Source organism: Nannobrachium achirus, assembly GCF_963921795.1.
Source record: "Nannobrachium achirus genome assembly, chromosome: 6".
In the NCBI taxonomy this organism is placed as follows: domain Eukaryota; kingdom Metazoa; phylum Chordata; class Actinopteri; order Myctophiformes; family Myctophidae; genus Nannobrachium; species Nannobrachium achirus.
In genome coordinates, this window is record NC_137815.1 from 69,722,410 (window position 1) to 69,739,671 (window position 17,262).

Consider the following 17,262-nt stretch of genomic DNA (forward strand, 5'->3'; position numbering starts at 1 on the left):
ATTGTTTGACAGCACAATCGTCAGTGTATTTTGGATTCATGTCAATTTGTGTTTTCAGATATTTAACCACTTGAACCGTCAATACATAACTTGACATTTCACTCTGTACTTGGTCTGCTCTTTTTCCCCTCTACACCAAACATCTTTGCCGAAAATAGCTGATCTACAAGCTCTCACAACGCCATGCAGCGCGAGGCGTTGTGAGCTTGTAGATCTGCTATTTTTGGCTAAAGTTCTCAAAATATGGATCCACAGGGTTCAAGTGGTTAAAAAAGGACAAAACAACGTTTCTGTCACACAAAGATTTGGCAGACCCCCTGTAGTAACTCTGAGGACCCCCTAGGGGTCCCGGACCCCCTGTTGAAGACAGTTGGTTTATATATATTTATATTTTCTCTGGCTCAGAAGGACTGGAGGACTACTCATGATCCGTCCGTGTTGGAACCATGTGCAGTAGAAAAGACTGTGTTTTACCTTATTTGACAGAAGTCTAGATATGTTCCTGTTATTTTTCTGACCGTTTGTGTGAAGGTAGTATCAATGTTATGCTTGAGTAAATGAGACCCCCTCTTTGCAAGATGGTTAAAATAACAGTTTTATTAGAACGTTGGAAGTGGTGGAAGTGAGTGAGTTTGACGGAGAGTTCTTGTAATTCCAGTGCTTGTGGGGGGTGGTGGGGGGGGGGGGGGGGGGCTAAGAACCCTCTGGCCCCGCTAGGCTAGTATTTTATTTCTGCATCTTTGTGTGCAGGCCAGGGGGTTGCTTTAACCTATTAAAGGAGTAGTTCACCCTAATCGGGGGCGTTAGGGAGATAACATGGTCATTTCGTGCTAATCAGTCTAAAAGCGCCAAATTTTGCACAGATGTAGCCCAGGGCATGCTCTAATGATTTAGCTAGGGCGCCCGAGTTTGGCGACCTTCGGGGTCGCCACAGCGGCCAAATCAAGTTGGGCTCCCATTGACTTTCTATACAGGAGGAAAATACCCAGAAAACAATCTGCTTTAAGTAGGATGTGAGGGGTCTAACTAGGGGTTTGTCATGATGCTGAAATGGCTGAATCCATTGCAAGCATTTGTTTTGCACAAAAAATATTCCTTGGGCTATAAATGGCCAACTTGATTTGGCCGCTGTGGCGACCCCGAAGGTCGGCGGCTCGGGCGCCCTAGCTAAATCATTAGAGCATGCCCTGGGATACATCTGTGCAAAATTTGACACTTTTAGACTGATTAGCACGAACTATCCCTAACGCCCCTGACTACCCCCAAAATGTTATTTTTTTCCCTATTGATTACTCACTTGAGTTCAATAATTTTGCATTTGTCACTTTCCTAGAACAATAATTTCATTACTATCATTATGTTTCCGGATGGGGACCCAAATGCAAATGACCCCCTGGGGGTCCCGGCCCACAGGTTGAGAACCACTGCTCTGGTGCACAGCACAGCCATGTCGTCGTGTGGGGCATGGCTGAGAGACGCAGCTCGAGACGAGAGGTCAAGTGTGTGAGAACAAGTCCTCCCCCGCTGTGTTAGCACCTCGGGGCTGTTGACAGCTCCACTCAGTGGATGCTGGAGTTGAACCGCCGCGTGCCAAAGGGGTCAGCCGCGGGTTAAGGGATGTCGTAACACCGCTCTCGTTCTCCGCCCGCCTTATAGCTAGACAGGAAGTCACACTTTGAACTCCCTTCGTCTGGAGGGCAACATAAGTGACATAGTTGAGATATGGGTCTGTGCTATGACGTGTCGTCCAGTCATCGCCATACCTCGAGGAGTCTCGTCAGACGCGCACACACCGCTCTATCAGTCCATCCGTCACGGTGCCAGGGCCGCATGTACACATGACTGAATGGGGGGATGAGTTTGGGTTAGCAGGGTTCCCACGGTCATGAAATTCCTGGGAATATTTTGAAATTAGAAAAATATTTTTCCAGTACTGGAAAAGTTTTGGAATTGATCAAGGGTCCTGGAAGGTCCTGGAAAAAATATCTATGCATGGTCTTTGGTTATTGATTTTTTTTAATACCTCTGAAATGACAAATTGAACATGGGCCAAATTGTCAAATATTAGAGGCAGAAATTGTGAAAATAGCCGACCTACATGCTCACAACGCTTCGTGTTGCGAGGCGTTGTGAGCATGTAGATCTGCTAAAATTCCTCAACTCTTAGTGCTCGTCAGGGTTCAGGGTCCCCAGTTAAATTATGATTATTTCGGGGGTCACAGCCTGAAAAGGTTGAAAACCACTGGCAATACACTACCTGTCTTTGGGCATTGCGCATAGGAGTAAGCGACCTGTTATTGAGCTTGAATCCTGGAAATTGGGTTAAATATTCTGGAAAAGTTTTGGAAATTAATTGGTAAAAATGTGTGGGAACCCTGTAGACAGGAAGTCGCACTTTGAACTCCCTTCGTCTGGAGGGCAACATAAGTGACATAGTTGAGATACAGGTCTGCTGTGACGTGTCGTCCAGTCATCGCCATACCTCGCGGAGTCTTGTCAGACGCGCACACAACCGCTCTATCAGTCCATCCGTCATGGTGCCAGGGCCGCATGTACACATGACTGAATGGGGGGATGAGTTTGGGTTAGGCAAGAAATTAAGCAAAGAAAGAATGAAAGAATGAGAGAAAGGGCGAGCTGCTGCAGACAGAGCGGTGCCCTCTCTTTATCAGATCAGCGGCGGCGGGTGAGAGCGACGCGGCGATGGAGGAGATAAGAGGACAAAACACAAACGAGCAACGCAAAGATGTTGAGGGAGGATGGTCGTCGAGGAGAGACAGACAGACGGACAAAATGATGAGTGTAGAAGACTGGCTTCTGGGGGGAGTGGAAGTGGTTAATAGTCTAGGAGTCTGGAGGAAAAAGCATTTGGTACTTAAGTAAAAGTATCAATACTGCGATATAGAAATGCTCTGTAAGGGTGCCCTCACACCAAAATACCTATGAGAGTGGAATCCGCGTTCCGCCAATGCTTTTCAAATGATAAGGGAGCGTTTTTTGCAGAAATCCTCTGCTGGCATGAAACCGCTTCACTCTCATTGAAATGCATTGGTGGAACGTGGATTCCACTCTCATAGGTATTTTGGTGTGAGGGCACCCTTACAAGTAAAAGCCTGGAATTCGAAATGTACTTGAGTAAAAGTATGAAAGTGTTCACATCAAAATGTACTTAAAGTACCAAAAGTAAAGTTAAAACATAGCATGAAAATAGCAGATCTACAAGCTCAGATCACTATGGGACACGTTGTGAGCTCGTAGATTGTCTATTTTCAAATAGCCAAGGTATAAAATGGGGCTATGTGTGTTTTATAATGTTATAATTTATATCTGCAAAGTAACTAGTAACTGAAGTTTTCAAATAAATGTAGTGGAGTAAAAATACAATATTTGTATCTGAGATGTGGAGTAGAAGTAAAAGTGTACTTTACACCACTGGTAGTCTGTCAGGTCAAGTTGTCACCCTCCTCAGCAGATATGGAGGAAGCATGGAGACCCACAGGGTAGAGATTAGACCTCACATAGACGCACACTGAGCCCTCTATGCTCAAGGAACCTTGCACTATTGTACGGTAATCAGATAAACCCCTCACATATATTGTTTTACTGTATAAGTGTATTACTTGCATTAATGGGGTTTTCCGTGTTTACTTGGTGCCAGTTTCGTGGGATTAAATTTAACCATCGGTGCTGTGGCTAGACAATTTGCCCTCCTGGCCCCCAAGTTGTGGAATAAACTCCCTGTCGCACTTAGAACAACGGACTCACTCGCTAGCTTCCGCCGTGGTCTGAAGACTCACCTCTTCAGACTCCACCTAAACCCATAGCACTACTGTAACACTCCCCCTTCCCTCAATGACCACATGAAGCTAGATAGCCTTTCTAGATTTTAGAAAAGTTTTTTTAGTGATTAGGTGCGTGGTCTACCTATGTTATTTTTTCTAGATTAATATTCCTATGCATTTGTTGTATTGTTGTTGATGTACTGAGATATTATCTTGCTTATTGTATAGATGTTTTACCTGCTTTTTGTAAGTCGCTTTGGATTAAAAGCGTCTGCTAAATGCCTAAACTGTAAACTGTAACTGTAAACTGTGGCTAAAAAAATAATCTTCTTCCATTTCCCGGTCAGGTGACTGACGACTACACCGTCATCGGCCGGAACCTGTTCAAGAAGGAGACCAACCTGCAGCTCTTCATGGGGTTAAAGGTCACGCTGTCCACGGGCGAGGCTGGCGTCATCGAGGGCGGCTTCGGCCAGAGCGGGAAGTTCAAGATTCGAATATCGGGTAAGGGTTTACAGTAAGTGTGTGACTGCATAACTCAGTGAATATCGGGTAAGGGTTTACAGTAAGTGTGTGACTGCATAACTCAGTGAATATCAGGTAAGGGTTTACAGTAAGTGTGTGACTGTATAACTCAGTGAATATCAGGTAAGGGTTTACAGTAAGTGTGTGACTGTATAACTCAGTGAATATCGGGTAAGGGTTTACAGTAAGAGTGTGACTGCATAACTCAGTGAATATCGGGTAAGGGTTTACAGTAAGTGTGTGACTGTATAACTCAGTGAATATCGGGTAAGGGTTTACAGTAAGTGTGTGACTGTATAACTCAGTGAATATCGGGTAAGGGTTTACAGTAAGTGTGTGACTGTATAACTCAGTGAATATCGGGTAAGGGTTTACAGTAAGTGTGTGACTGCATAACTCAGTGAATATCGGGTAAGGGTTTACAGTAAGTGTGTGACTGTATAACTCAGTGAATATCGGGTAAGGGTTTACAGTAAGTGTGTGACTGTATAACTCAGTGAATATCGGGTAAGGGTTTACAGTAAGTGTGTGACCGTATAACTCAGTGAATATCGGGTAAGGGTTTACAGTAAGTGTGTGACTGTATAACTCAGTGAATATCAGGTAAGGGTTTACAGTAAGTGTGTGACTGTATAACTCAGTGAATATCGGGTAAGGGTTTACAGTAAGTGTGTGACTGCATAACTCAGTGAATATCAGGTAAGGGTTTACAGTAAGTGTGTGACTGTATAACTCAGTGAATATCGGGTAAGGGTTTACAGTAAGTGTGTGACTGTATAACTCAGTGAATATCGGGTAAGGGTTTACAGTAAGTGTGTGACCGTATAACTCAGTGAATATCGGGTAAGGGTTTACAGTAAGTGTGTGACTGTATAACTCAGTGAATATCAGGTAAGGGTTTACAGTAAGTGTGTGACTGTATAACTCAGTGAATATCGGGTAAGGGTTTACAGTAAGTGTGTGACTGTATAACTCAGTGAATATCGGGTAAGGGTTTACAGTAAGTGTGTGACTGTATAACTCAGTGAATATCGGGTAAGGGTTTACAGTAAGTGTGTGACTGTATAACTCAGTGAATATCGGGTAAGGGTTTACAGTAAGTGTGTGACCGTATAACTCAGTGAATATCGGGTAAGGGTTTACAGTAAGTGTGTGACTGTATAACTCAGTGAATATCAGGTAAGGGTTTACAGTAAGTGTGTGACTGTATAACTCAGTGAATATCAGGTAAGGGTTTACAGTAAGTGTGTGACTGTATAACTCAGTGAATATCAGGTAAGGGTTTACAGTAAGTGTGTGACTGTATAACTCAGTGAATATCGGGTAAGGGTTTACAGTAAGAGTGTGACTGTATAACTCAGTGATTCCCTAACGTTTTGGCCCCATGACCCAAAAGAGAAATTAGACGTTCACCCAGGACCCAAACTAATGAAAACAGCAGATCTACAAGCTCACAAGAGCTGAGTTGAGAGCTTGCAGAACGGCTATTTTCACTACTTCTTAAACATTTGTTTTCTAATTCATGGAATTTCTTAGATTTTCTTTGATTTCTTCATGAAACTGGGGAAAGAAATTCATGAAAACGTTACATTTTTGGGAGTGTTTTTTGAAAATATTTTTGAATAATGATAATAAAAAAACTAAACGTAGGAATAAAAACCAAAAACAAAGGGACCTATAAATATCTATCCGCGACCCACAAATGTGTCCCGACCCAGTGTTTGGGAACCAGTGGTATAAATCAGGGGTCTTCAACAGGGGGTCTGGGACCCCTAGGGGGTCCTCAGAGTTACTACAGGGGGTCCTTCAAATCTTTGTGTGATAGAAACTTTTTTTCTCCTTAACCACTTGAACCCTAATGTCCATATTCTGAGAACTTTAGACAAAAATAGCAGATCTACAAGCTAGTGCAAGGCGTTGTGAGCTCGTAGATCGGCTATTTTCAGCAAAGAGGTTTTGTGTAGCGGGGAAAAAAGAGCAGACTGAGTACAGAGTGAAAGGTCAAGTTTATTAAGTATTGACGGTTCACGTGGTTAAATATCTGAAAACACAAATTGACATGGATCCAAAATACACTGACGATTGTGCTGTCAAACGATGAAACTATATGGAATCTGGGGGTCCCTGCTTCATCCCTCATCTCTCAGCTAAGGGGTCCTTGGCCTGAAAACGTTGAAGACCCCTGGCATAACCGTTCCGTGACAGACTCCTGGTAATGCATTCGTACCTTGACAAAGGAAGGCATGGATCTTTGTGTCAACCTTCCCTCATACCTTGCCTTTTTCGCTCCCCCTCCACCCCAAACGCTCTTTCTCTCTCCTCCGTGGATGTGTGGGTTCAGGATGTGGTGAGTAGTCAGTCAGCAGGCCCAGCATTCCCAGGGTTCTGGTGGGGATTGCCGGGGTTCCGGGGGAAGTCTGCCTCTCTGTTTATTTTACCTTCTGTCGCTCCCCAACCCAACGTGGCTCCTCCGCTCCGCACCGGGAGAGAGGAGAGAAAACAAAAACATTTAGAAACAGAACCTCACCTACATCCTCTTAACACATTCAGAACGGGTACGCATTATACTGTATCATTGTGTTATGCTTTAACTATTGAAAAATAGCAGATATACAAGCTCACAGCGCGGCACCTAGTGCCGCGCTGCGAGCTTGTAGATCTGCTATTTTTGAAAAATCGTGAAAATTTGAATTTTGACCCGATTCCATAAGTTTCTTTTGAATCCTTCTAAGGTTTTTTGAAAAACCTATGTTTCTATGTCAGCAATCTGGCTCGCCATCGTCAAAGAAAAGGTCCTTTTCACTTAACTGGAGCTCAGTTAGTCTGTTCTCGAGAGACTACTATATCAGTGGTTCTCAAACCTTTTCATGTGAAGGACCCCCAAAATGATATGTATTTGTCCACGGACCCCCATCTCAAAATATTTAGTTCCAGGGACCACCCAGAAGCAACATTTGAGTTACAAACGTTCGCTTAAAAAATACATTATATTCAAAGATTTGCGCCCATTTTCACGACTTTTTCAAAAATAGCAGATCTACAAGCTCGAGCGCGGCACTCGGTGCCGCGCTGTGAGCTTGTATATCTGCTATTTTTCAATAGTTAAAGCAGTCAATAATTCTAGGCCTAAATGGGTTAACACATGCACGCATACTCTCCCTTTCTGAATCACACACACACACACACACACACGCACACACACACACACACACACACACACACACACACACACACATGCACACACACATGTGTGTGCACACATCCTCCGTCGTGGACATAATACAGACATTCAGCTAAGCTGGGCGGAGCTCCACTGGGCAGAAGATGATACTGTTCTCTACCGGCGTGCGTTCGTCTGCCCTCTGCCCTTTGTGATGTTACCTCTCTGAAAGTGTTTTAGGTTCCCCCCACTCCGACATCCCTCCGAAGGCCACCACATGTACAAAGATTGAAAACTTAGAAGAGCAGGAATGAAGACCCGGGGAGAAAGAAGGACTCGAGATTTTAGCGTTTTTCAATTCCATCCCACGTCCATGCCCCGGTGGGGTGTCGCACCAAATTCTGGGCCCTGGGTACAAGGATTCACTGCGGGCCCACCTTGAATGTTCTTCATAGGGGAGGGGGTTTAACCCATTTAGACTGGGAAGTGGGAACGCATTATTACGCATTATTTTGTGCTCTAACTATTGAAACATAGCAGATATACAAGCTCACGGCACTCGGTGTCGTGCTGCAAGCTTGTAGATCTGCTATTTTTGAAAAATCGTGAAAAGTCTTTGAATATATCAAATCCTCAAATGTCTTCTATGTCAGTGATGCTCAAACCTTTTCACCCCCAAAATGATACGTATTTGGCCACGGACCCCCATCTCAAAATATTTAGTTCCAGGGATCCCCCAGAAGCAGACTTTGAGTTACAAATGAACAAATGCTAGTGTAAAATAACTAAGGCCCCTCCACCTTGGGCCCTAGTAACTCAGTCCCACTTTTCCCCCCTTGTGACGCCCCTGCCCCCTCTGCCCCTCCCACTGACCTCAAACTCGTCCCTACGAACCCCCTAAGGGCCCCCAGCAACCCGACCACAGGCACCCATGGGAGTCTTAGGTGTGAATGTATTTCTGTCATTGGCTCTGCACTTTTCCCCGCTACACCAACTCTCAGAAATGTTTCGGCTAATGTTCCCCATCACAAATATTTGACGGACCCCCTGTGGTCACTCTGAGGACCCCCTGGTGAAGACCCCCGAATTATAGGGTAGTGGAGCGGTTACAATTTAGAGTTTGGCTCCCATGAAGACAAATGTTTGATAATTGATATAGAAACCAAATGTTAACCCATTCAGGCCGGGAACGCATTTTAGTGTATGGGAGGGGCTTACAGTACTCGTACAGTATGTAGCAACATATTTGTTTTTGTAGTCTAATTTCTGATTTAGGCCTAACTATAGGTTAACAATGACTTGATATGGAATCTATGAACAGGTTGTAGGGGTCCCTGCCTGCTTCATCTCTCTCCTATCTCAACTAAGGGGTCCTTGGCCTGAAAACGTTGAAGACCCCTGATTTAGAGTTTGGCTCCCATGAAGACAAATAGTCGATAATCAATACAGGAAGGAACCAAACTAAAGTTGCTAAGCAGGTCTATTTATAAACGTCCTCCTCTATAAGTTGTGTGTAAAACAGATGGTGTGTGTGTGTGGTACTGTAGGTGTTGAGTCAGGGAGGGGGGGGGGGGGGGGGGGGATGTTACTCCCCCAGTCAGCAGATCATAGATGTCGGCTAAAGATTTCCCCCTCTTGCCCTGCAACCATAACAATCCTCACCTCCTCTGCGTAACCATAACAACCTGAATGCTGGCGCCGTTGGAACAGCTAGGTCAGACATTACAATGACCGTCCCACACAGGAGCATTTCTCACCTCCACGTGTGCAAATCAAACAAACAAACAAGCACGTTGTCTCTCTGAACGCACTCCAAGTAAGCGTCTCGCCCCAGCAGAGTCTGGAGCTTGACGAAGTAGATGAACCCTGACTGTATACGGGTGCTAACAGGGCGATGAGTGTTGATGAGTATAGATAGACAGTCTAGGGGCTGGAATGCTAGTGGTGTACATTAACTAAGTACATTTACTCAAGTGCTGTACTCGAGTACGATTTTGAGTTTTTTTTTTTTTTGTTTTTTTTTTTTACTTTACTGGAGTATTTCCAATATTCAGTACTTTTACTTCTACTCTACTAGATCTCAGAGGCAAATATTGCACTTTTACTCCACTACAATTATTTAAAACCTTTGTTACCAGTTAGACAGACATTCGCTAAATTAAAGTTAGATTTTGATGCCAATACTTTTAATCAAGTACATTTTCAATTCCAGACGTTTTATTTGCATCTTGTCACATGTACAGTACATACTTTCACAGGGTCAACATATTTACCAAGTTTTTATCCTCATACTGTCGTCCATATTACACATTCGTGGTGTCAGTATTCTGAGTTACATATTCAGTCCATTTCTCCCGTTTCTCAAGGAACACTTCTTGTATCCTGAGTTTGTGTGTAAATCTCTCCATCACATAATATTTCCTCCACAATGCACAGCCACTGCTCACAAGTTGGAGGGTCACTTTTATACCACAATCTTGTTATTGCTTTTTATGCTGGCTGCCAGCAGCACCTTGACCAGGTACATGTCATCTCCATGTGTGTTTTCCTGCTCAATTCCCGACTTTTACTAAGTATTTCTACATTACAGTACTGATACTTTTACACAAGTAAAAAACGTGAGTACTTTTATCCTCCACTGGTAGATAGACCAGTCTAGGGGCTGGAATGCAAATGTCAGGCCAGAGCGCAGGGGCGTCAATTGGGTATGGCAGGGGTATGCAGCTGCCATACCCTGGGGGTCCAGGGGGGGAAATAAAAGTTACTTTAAAATATAAATCCATGAATGTCTCTTTGTCTATCTGTGCTGGTTATTATGTTGTTAAATTACAGTAAAATAACTACAGATACAAAATTAGGTATTATAATTATATTCTCCACACTTTTATTCTCCCCATCTTGACAGAATGGTATATTCCAAGGTTCCGTAGGTCAGCTGCACAGGTGCAATGCATTATTGTTAATTGTGGCACGTTTACTAACATTGCCAAGTTTAGCTGCACTTGAACAACCGTTCCAGGCTGCCATATACAGCCCAAGAAACCGTAGAAACAGGGTAAAAAATAAAATGTACTTCTTAAAATAAATATATCATGCCTGTTGCTAAGGTATGGTAACATGACTGGTGTCTTGCATGCGCGCATGCAAGACACCAGTCATGTTACCATACCTTAGCTTTTTCTGAACTGACACCACTGCCAGAGCGCTATCACAAGCGTCTAAAGGCAGAACCCTGAAGATGGGAGGACCGTGACGGAGGTTTCTCCTCACTATCACCCACAGCATCAGCAGGCCGAGGCCACAGAGGTTCATCACAGGGTCGGCACGCCTGGCTGGAGCCAGCATTGATAGCCTACCTACTGCACGCACACACACGCACGCACACACACACACACACACACACACACACACACACACAAAACACACAGCAGTACAGCACAGAGATCACTATCGTTTTATACACATTCCCCTAAACTAAACATCGTATAGAGCATAGGAGTGTGTGTGTATACCGTGACCCCCGGTTTGCGCGTTGCAAACATTTTGATTTACAACAGAGACACAGTGTGTTTGTTGTAATCGCTCATGATTCTTCTAGCTATAAATAGGAATAACTTTTTTTGCTTTCTTGTGATTCTCGTCCAAAAGACAAAGCCTACCCATAGCCCCTCCCTGACCTATTTACTGTAAATAATTTGTATTTTTATTTCACATTTTTGACTATCATATATATTTTATTCATTTATTTTTTTGCATAGTTCTGTGTATATGTGTCTGGGGTTGAAGGTCTTTGCCCACTGCTGTGTTTTTTTCGGCCGAATATCGGAGCGAATTTCGGAGCACGTAAATAAATTAATAAATCGACCTCATGTCATGTCAATCACGTTTGCACACTGCTGCCTGTTTTGTATTTATTTCTGGACCAGGTCGTTTTTTGATTTTCGCAACGCTTTTTTTTTTTTCTCTCTTTGCTAATTTTGGATTTTCTAGATCGCAACGAAGAAACGCAGCAGTGTGCAACCTTAAATGTCTCTATGAATTGAGTACAAAGGACCCCAGTTTAAACAAGCCATTGTACTTTCTTGGTTTAAATCCTATTAAGTAGACCGTGTATCTGAACTGTACTGTGCTGTACTGTGCTTTTCCTATGCCGACTTCTAATAAAGTATTTAAACAATCAATCAATCCCCATTTTGTCCTTGTGTTTTCTTCCAGAGGGTCTTCGTCCAGAAACCAAGCAGTTGCTGTCCTCCTCCTCCAAGAAGAAAGGAAAAGGCTCGGCGGGCAAAGCGGAGCCGGCCAAAGAAGACGAGGCCCGGGTGGATTCTCAGCCCGTGGCCATCCACCTGCACTTCAAGAGATATGTCTTTGACCCCCATAAGAAGATGGTTCAGTCCTGAGTCCTGATCCTTTGCTATGCCGGATGTTTCCGGATGACGATGCTGCGCAGCACCACCGTACGAGTCGAGGTGCGAAGAGCAGAGCGCCCCCTGTCTGTTTCTGGGGTAAATCTCAAGTGCGATTGCCTCGAATTCCCGCTGACAGAACGTTGCACACTTTGTTACCAAGCTGCCGTCGCTGTAACGTTGAGCTCTTCATTAAAAACACAATCCACCATCCATGGTGGAGAAGGGTACTCGTTTTCTTATTTCATTTGTAGACATGTTCAGTGCTGATATTAGCATATCGTTGTCGGGTGGAAACCTTTTATGTCCAAAACTGTTCTTTTTGCGTTTATCTTTTTAAAAATGATTTAAAACTAGTGATAACAGCCGATCTACGAGGCGTTGTGTGATTGTAGATCTGCTGTTTTCACTGGTTTTGTGCGACAGTCTTGTATGATGAAGAAGCAGGGCTTTACTTAAAGGTGATACACCATGAAAATTCACTTTTCCTATTTTAAAACCTTTTTTTGAGGTCCCACTAGCACCTTCTATCCTCACAAAGTCCCATTTCAGAGTTCAGACCGTTGTGTCTTTCTCTGGTTTTGGGAAGGTGGAGGTTAAAAGCATCCCACGGGTTCTCAAAACAGGCTGTCCAGATTTGCTGCCGTTTGTGACGTCATAAACGGCCGTTTTTGAAGAAGAAAAAAATCTAAGAAATTTATTTTTCAAAAAGATTTTTTTTTTTTTTTTTTTTTCGAACAATATGACAAATACTTTTTAATTGCATGGTGTATCACCTTTAACGAAATAACGTACACATTTGAAAATTGGAGATACGAGGTTTCTGCCCGACAGTGACAATATTCTTCTTTGGTGTTGTAGCCTGAATCCCAGCTCTTTTCAGTTATTCAGTTATTACCCCGAGCCTGTCTTTAATCCATACAGTAAACTTTCTCTCTATTGATTTGTAGTCATTCTAGTCAACAACAGTACCTTAGCTGGCAGGACGACATGAACTAATTGACAAAATGGTGGCGGGTTCCAAAAATCACAGCCGAGCTTACTTTGTCACGTTATCGTACGTCCAAGGCACTAGGCTCCAAGTTTAGCAGTTTTGTTCCTGAATTGGTCAGCACATATATTTCTTTGGTACAATAAGTGTATAGACCTGCATTTGACACACAGGTTGGATTTGACATGGCTCACAATTTGACTATTGATCTTCTGTTGACAAAGGTTAATAAAACAAACTCATGCTGAGCATCTGTGACTCTTATCTACAGTAGTGTAGCTGGACTGTGAATATTGGTATGCTACAGTATGTTATTTTAATCTAGAAATATAATTAAAAGGATGTATTGCTACTTATTCCCATATTTGAATTGGCAAATATGGGTGTCTGTCCCCATTTCAATGCCCAGGGGAGGCCATTTGGAGATGGATGGGTAGAGTGCAACACCTACACTACACTACCATCAGCTCCTAGTACTTACCTTACTATTCCCTCTACTCATACACTGAGTTGGGAGGGCCTGGGCTCCAACCCAGACCCTTGTGGTCCAAAGGAAAGTGCTCTTCCAACTGAGCTACTGTACCCAGAGACACTGTACAGGAATAACAGCGGATAGGGTAAAATACAGTTATGGAATCGTTTGTATTATGATTACACTTGGAGGAAGATTATGTGGCCACGCCCACCTGCTCATTAACTCTCCTACTGCCAGATCATTTATTTATTTATTGGGTCTGGCTCCATCAAAAAGCGGCTTACCTTTGCGACGTTATAGTAGATAGACAGACAGACATTTATTTATTTATTTTTATTTTTTTTGGTTGTGCAATAGTGCACTTTGGTCTGCCAGGCAGCAGAGGGCGGCGTCATGCGAGAATGAATGTGAATTTGCCTGTTATGTGTTGAAGAAGAAGAAGACCAGTCACTGGCCCCAGAGCCTTACAGCCAGAGGAAATCAACAAGGAAGTGAATTGTTCTCCGTTGATCTAACGCATAATGGATTTTTTACACCATCACCGCGGAAAATGTGTTTACAGTAGACGGCCGCGCGACCCCTCATCAGCTTACAGTCATCAGACGAACGAACCGAACGAGCGCCGTATTGGCGGAGAGGTCTTGCGAAATCGGGCGAACGTGAACGTTCAAAGCGTGGGGAGAGTTAACACACTGGGTGCCCACGATGAAACCTAGACCAAAATGTTATTGATTTTACCTTATTTCGGAGGCTCAGAGTAAAAGTAATCTGAGTATGTCCTGTTTTATTTTTATTTTTTTTGCGATAGCATTTTCTTTCACTCGGAACAGAAAAATAACAACCGTGGCCATCGGTGCTTTTGTAACGGCCGGTAGAGAAGGGCTCGTTTTTAAACATGAACTTGATTTAAAAGTTACATTAGGAGATGAATGCACTTTTTGTGATTCTCATAACACTGGCCTCTGTGAGGGAACCGCACTTCCCGGTCACGTGATCTCCTGTTGCATTTTGGGAATTGGAGTGTTTCTATTCAGCCGCGGGTGCCTCGTACAGTTAAGCTACAGTTCAACATAGCTTACTGGATGATAGTATGATGTCATTATATTAGTGTATTTCAATTGGGCCTTTTGTCTCGGGCTTTGAGCTTTCAGGAAGTAACCAAAAATACACAGGGAAGACATATTTGCATTATAACCACACTATTAGGTCTATTAGAGTAATATTAACTCCATAGACGCATACAAAACAGAAAAAGTACAAAACTATGGCACCACCTCTTTAATGTTATTCATTAATTAGTTGTATGCTCTTATTATTGTATACTATTGTATACTATTATGTGAAAACGATCATATTCCGCACACTGTGAGCAATACTGTGCAGAAAGAGCACGGTCAGCACACACACAGTAAAAATAAAACGCTTTAATTCAGCGTCTTGTCTGCTTCCCATCCTCTCTCAGCGGGTCTTGGAAGTGTAGCGGAGGCACCAGGACATTCTGCATGTACCAGCCAGGTGATGTCAGCAAACTGTCCCTGTGGACCGCCACTTATCTGACCAGGAATCTGTGGAAATTGGAGAGAGAGAGAGAGAGAGAGAGAGGGGGAGAGAGAGAGGGAGAGCAGAGGGGGCAGGAGGAGGAAGATGAGAAGGAGGGGACCAGGGGCGTCACAAGGGGGGGGAGAAGTGGGACTGAGCTACTAGGGCCCAAGTTGGTGGGGCCTTAATTATTTTATACTTTAGCTATTGAAAAATCACACTCGTGTGAACTGAGCGGTGGAGGCTGCGTGTGTGTGTGTGTGTGTGTGTGTGTGTGTGTGTGTGTGTGTGTGTGTGTGTGTGTGTATGCGTGCGTGTGTATGTGTGTGTGTGAATGTGAGTGTGAGTGTGCCTGGCCTGAGGCTGAACAACAGCGCCCCTCCCTTAACATGTGTGGTCAGAAAAGGTATTGCAGGCTACATACAGACAGACAGACAGACAGACACGCACGCATACACACACGGCCACGTATAGGAGACGGTGTGACCACCGCTCAAAAATAGCAGATATACAAGCTCATGTAATGTATTGACTTTGCCTGAAAGAGATTTGTGTGTTTGTAAAATTGTCATTATAATGTAGGAGAACTGACGGTATTCTTGAATCAATTTCGGCTAAATCGGTTACGTTCTGTAGACGAGACAATTTTTGTGAGAAATTATATATTTTTTAGAAATGTTTTGGATAATGTGTAAACAAGGGGTTGGACATTTGCTGTGAGCAAGAACTAAAAATGTGTACACAATTTGAAAACATCTTTTTAGTTTTCACTGGTTGAACGGAACTTGAAACCGAAAGATTAAATATATTTTAAAAACATGTTGCAAAACGGGCTGTCTAATGTGTAGCCTAATGCATGAAGATGCGTGCATAAAAGGTATACTCTGACAGGCTTGATATTCCTTTATTGTGTAGCTTGTAGATCTGCTATTTTTAAAAAAAATGTTGCGAAAATGTGTGCAAATCTTTGAATATATGTATGTTTTAAGCAAACATTTGTAACTCAAATTGAGATGGGGATGGGGGTCTGTGGCCAAATACATATCGTTTTGGGGCTCCTTGACATGAATAAGTTTGAGAGCACCACTGACAAAACCTCAAAGACTTTTTCACGATTTAAAAAAATAGCAGATCTGTTTATCTGCTATTTTTCAATAGTTAAAGCATAAAATAATACCTAATAGTCTAAATGGGTTTAAACCCCCTCCCCCCTATATGAAGAACATTCATGGGGGGCCCGCAATGAATCCTTGTACCCAGGGCCCAGAATGTGGTGTGACACCCCTGGGCTGGAGGAAGAGGAGGAGGATGAGGAGGGGACACTGCTGGGATTGTTCCTGTGACTGACAGTCCTTTTAGTCTTATCTCCTCTGGTTCCTCTCATAGAAGAAACCAGACGTTTTCTCTTTTTAGTCTTGTCTTTCTTTCTCCAGTTTCTCTCTCTCTGCTCCTCCATCCCCCTTTCTTTCCATTTCCATTCTTTCTTTTATTTGATCCCTTTTCTGTGCCCTCCGTGTTCTCACGTCTTATCGTGTTTTCAGCCCCCCCCCCTCCCCCCCCCCCTTCCCCGTCACCCCCCACCCAACCTACAGTCCGATTCTACTCTCTGATTTACATGAGGAGACCATGACTGTTGGCATCCACGGTACCAACAACAATCCCTGCTCTAATTCCTTTCAGCCATGGCGGAGGAGCTGTGTCTGTGTATGCTTTAGTCAAGACAGTTGTTGTAGATGAAAGTGGATGCTTTATTCAAGATTTACTAAGCTCTCTCGAATATTCTGTATTGTTTCATCTGTTATTCAGTTATTCTTTGAATATGGGAATTTCTCTCTCTCACGCACATTGCATCTAAATGATCAGAGAAAAATTTTGTATTTTTCATTGAATCAAATCTGTACTTTTGGTAAATATTCAGTTACAATGTGTCAGCTCATCACTTTATGAAGACAAACATGCAGAAATATAGGGTGAAGATACTTTTTTCTTTTTTTTCTTTTATTTTAAGAAACAACGTGCATGTTAATCCTGTTGGCCTGTGTGTGTCTAGAGTCCTATCTCGGGTGAGGTTGGGATGGACTGAATAATCCTCCTTTTAGAGTAGTGGTTCTCAGCCTATACAGGCCATGACCCCCCAAAATAATCGTATTTTTTCAAGTGTCCAAATAAATTCCAAATACTATCAAATGATCTTGCGGCCCCAGGGTGCCCCGTCACCCCAGGGTGCCCCGTCACCCACTTTGAAAACCCCTGTTCTGGGTTAGGACGTGTCAAACTAAGCGGGGCCTTCCATAACCACGCAGTGACTCCAGTGATTAATGGAAGGCTCCTCCTGTTGTGTTCCCTCACAGAGATAAGGAAAAGCCATCGACGTGCGACATTCA

At 43.3% G+C, this 17,262-nt stretch overlaps 1 protein-coding gene across 1 annotated transcript in view; it reads left to right on the plus strand.

Moving 5' to 3' along the window:
- eefsec (eukaryotic elongation factor, selenocysteine-tRNA-specific) overlaps nt 1–12,982 on the plus strand; it is a 35,044-nt gene extending 22,062 nt beyond the window's left edge. Inside the window, exons 9-10 of the mRNA XM_080728609.1 lie at nt 4,130–4,286; nt 11,683–12,982. Coding sequence (XP_080584735.1) covers nt 4,130–4,286; nt 11,683–11,867 — 342 coding nt within the window. The 3' untranslated portion in view covers nt 11,868–12,982. The remainder of the gene's footprint in view (nt 1–4,129; nt 4,287–11,682) is intronic.
- Nucleotides 12,983–17,262: the final 4,280 nt, after the last annotated feature.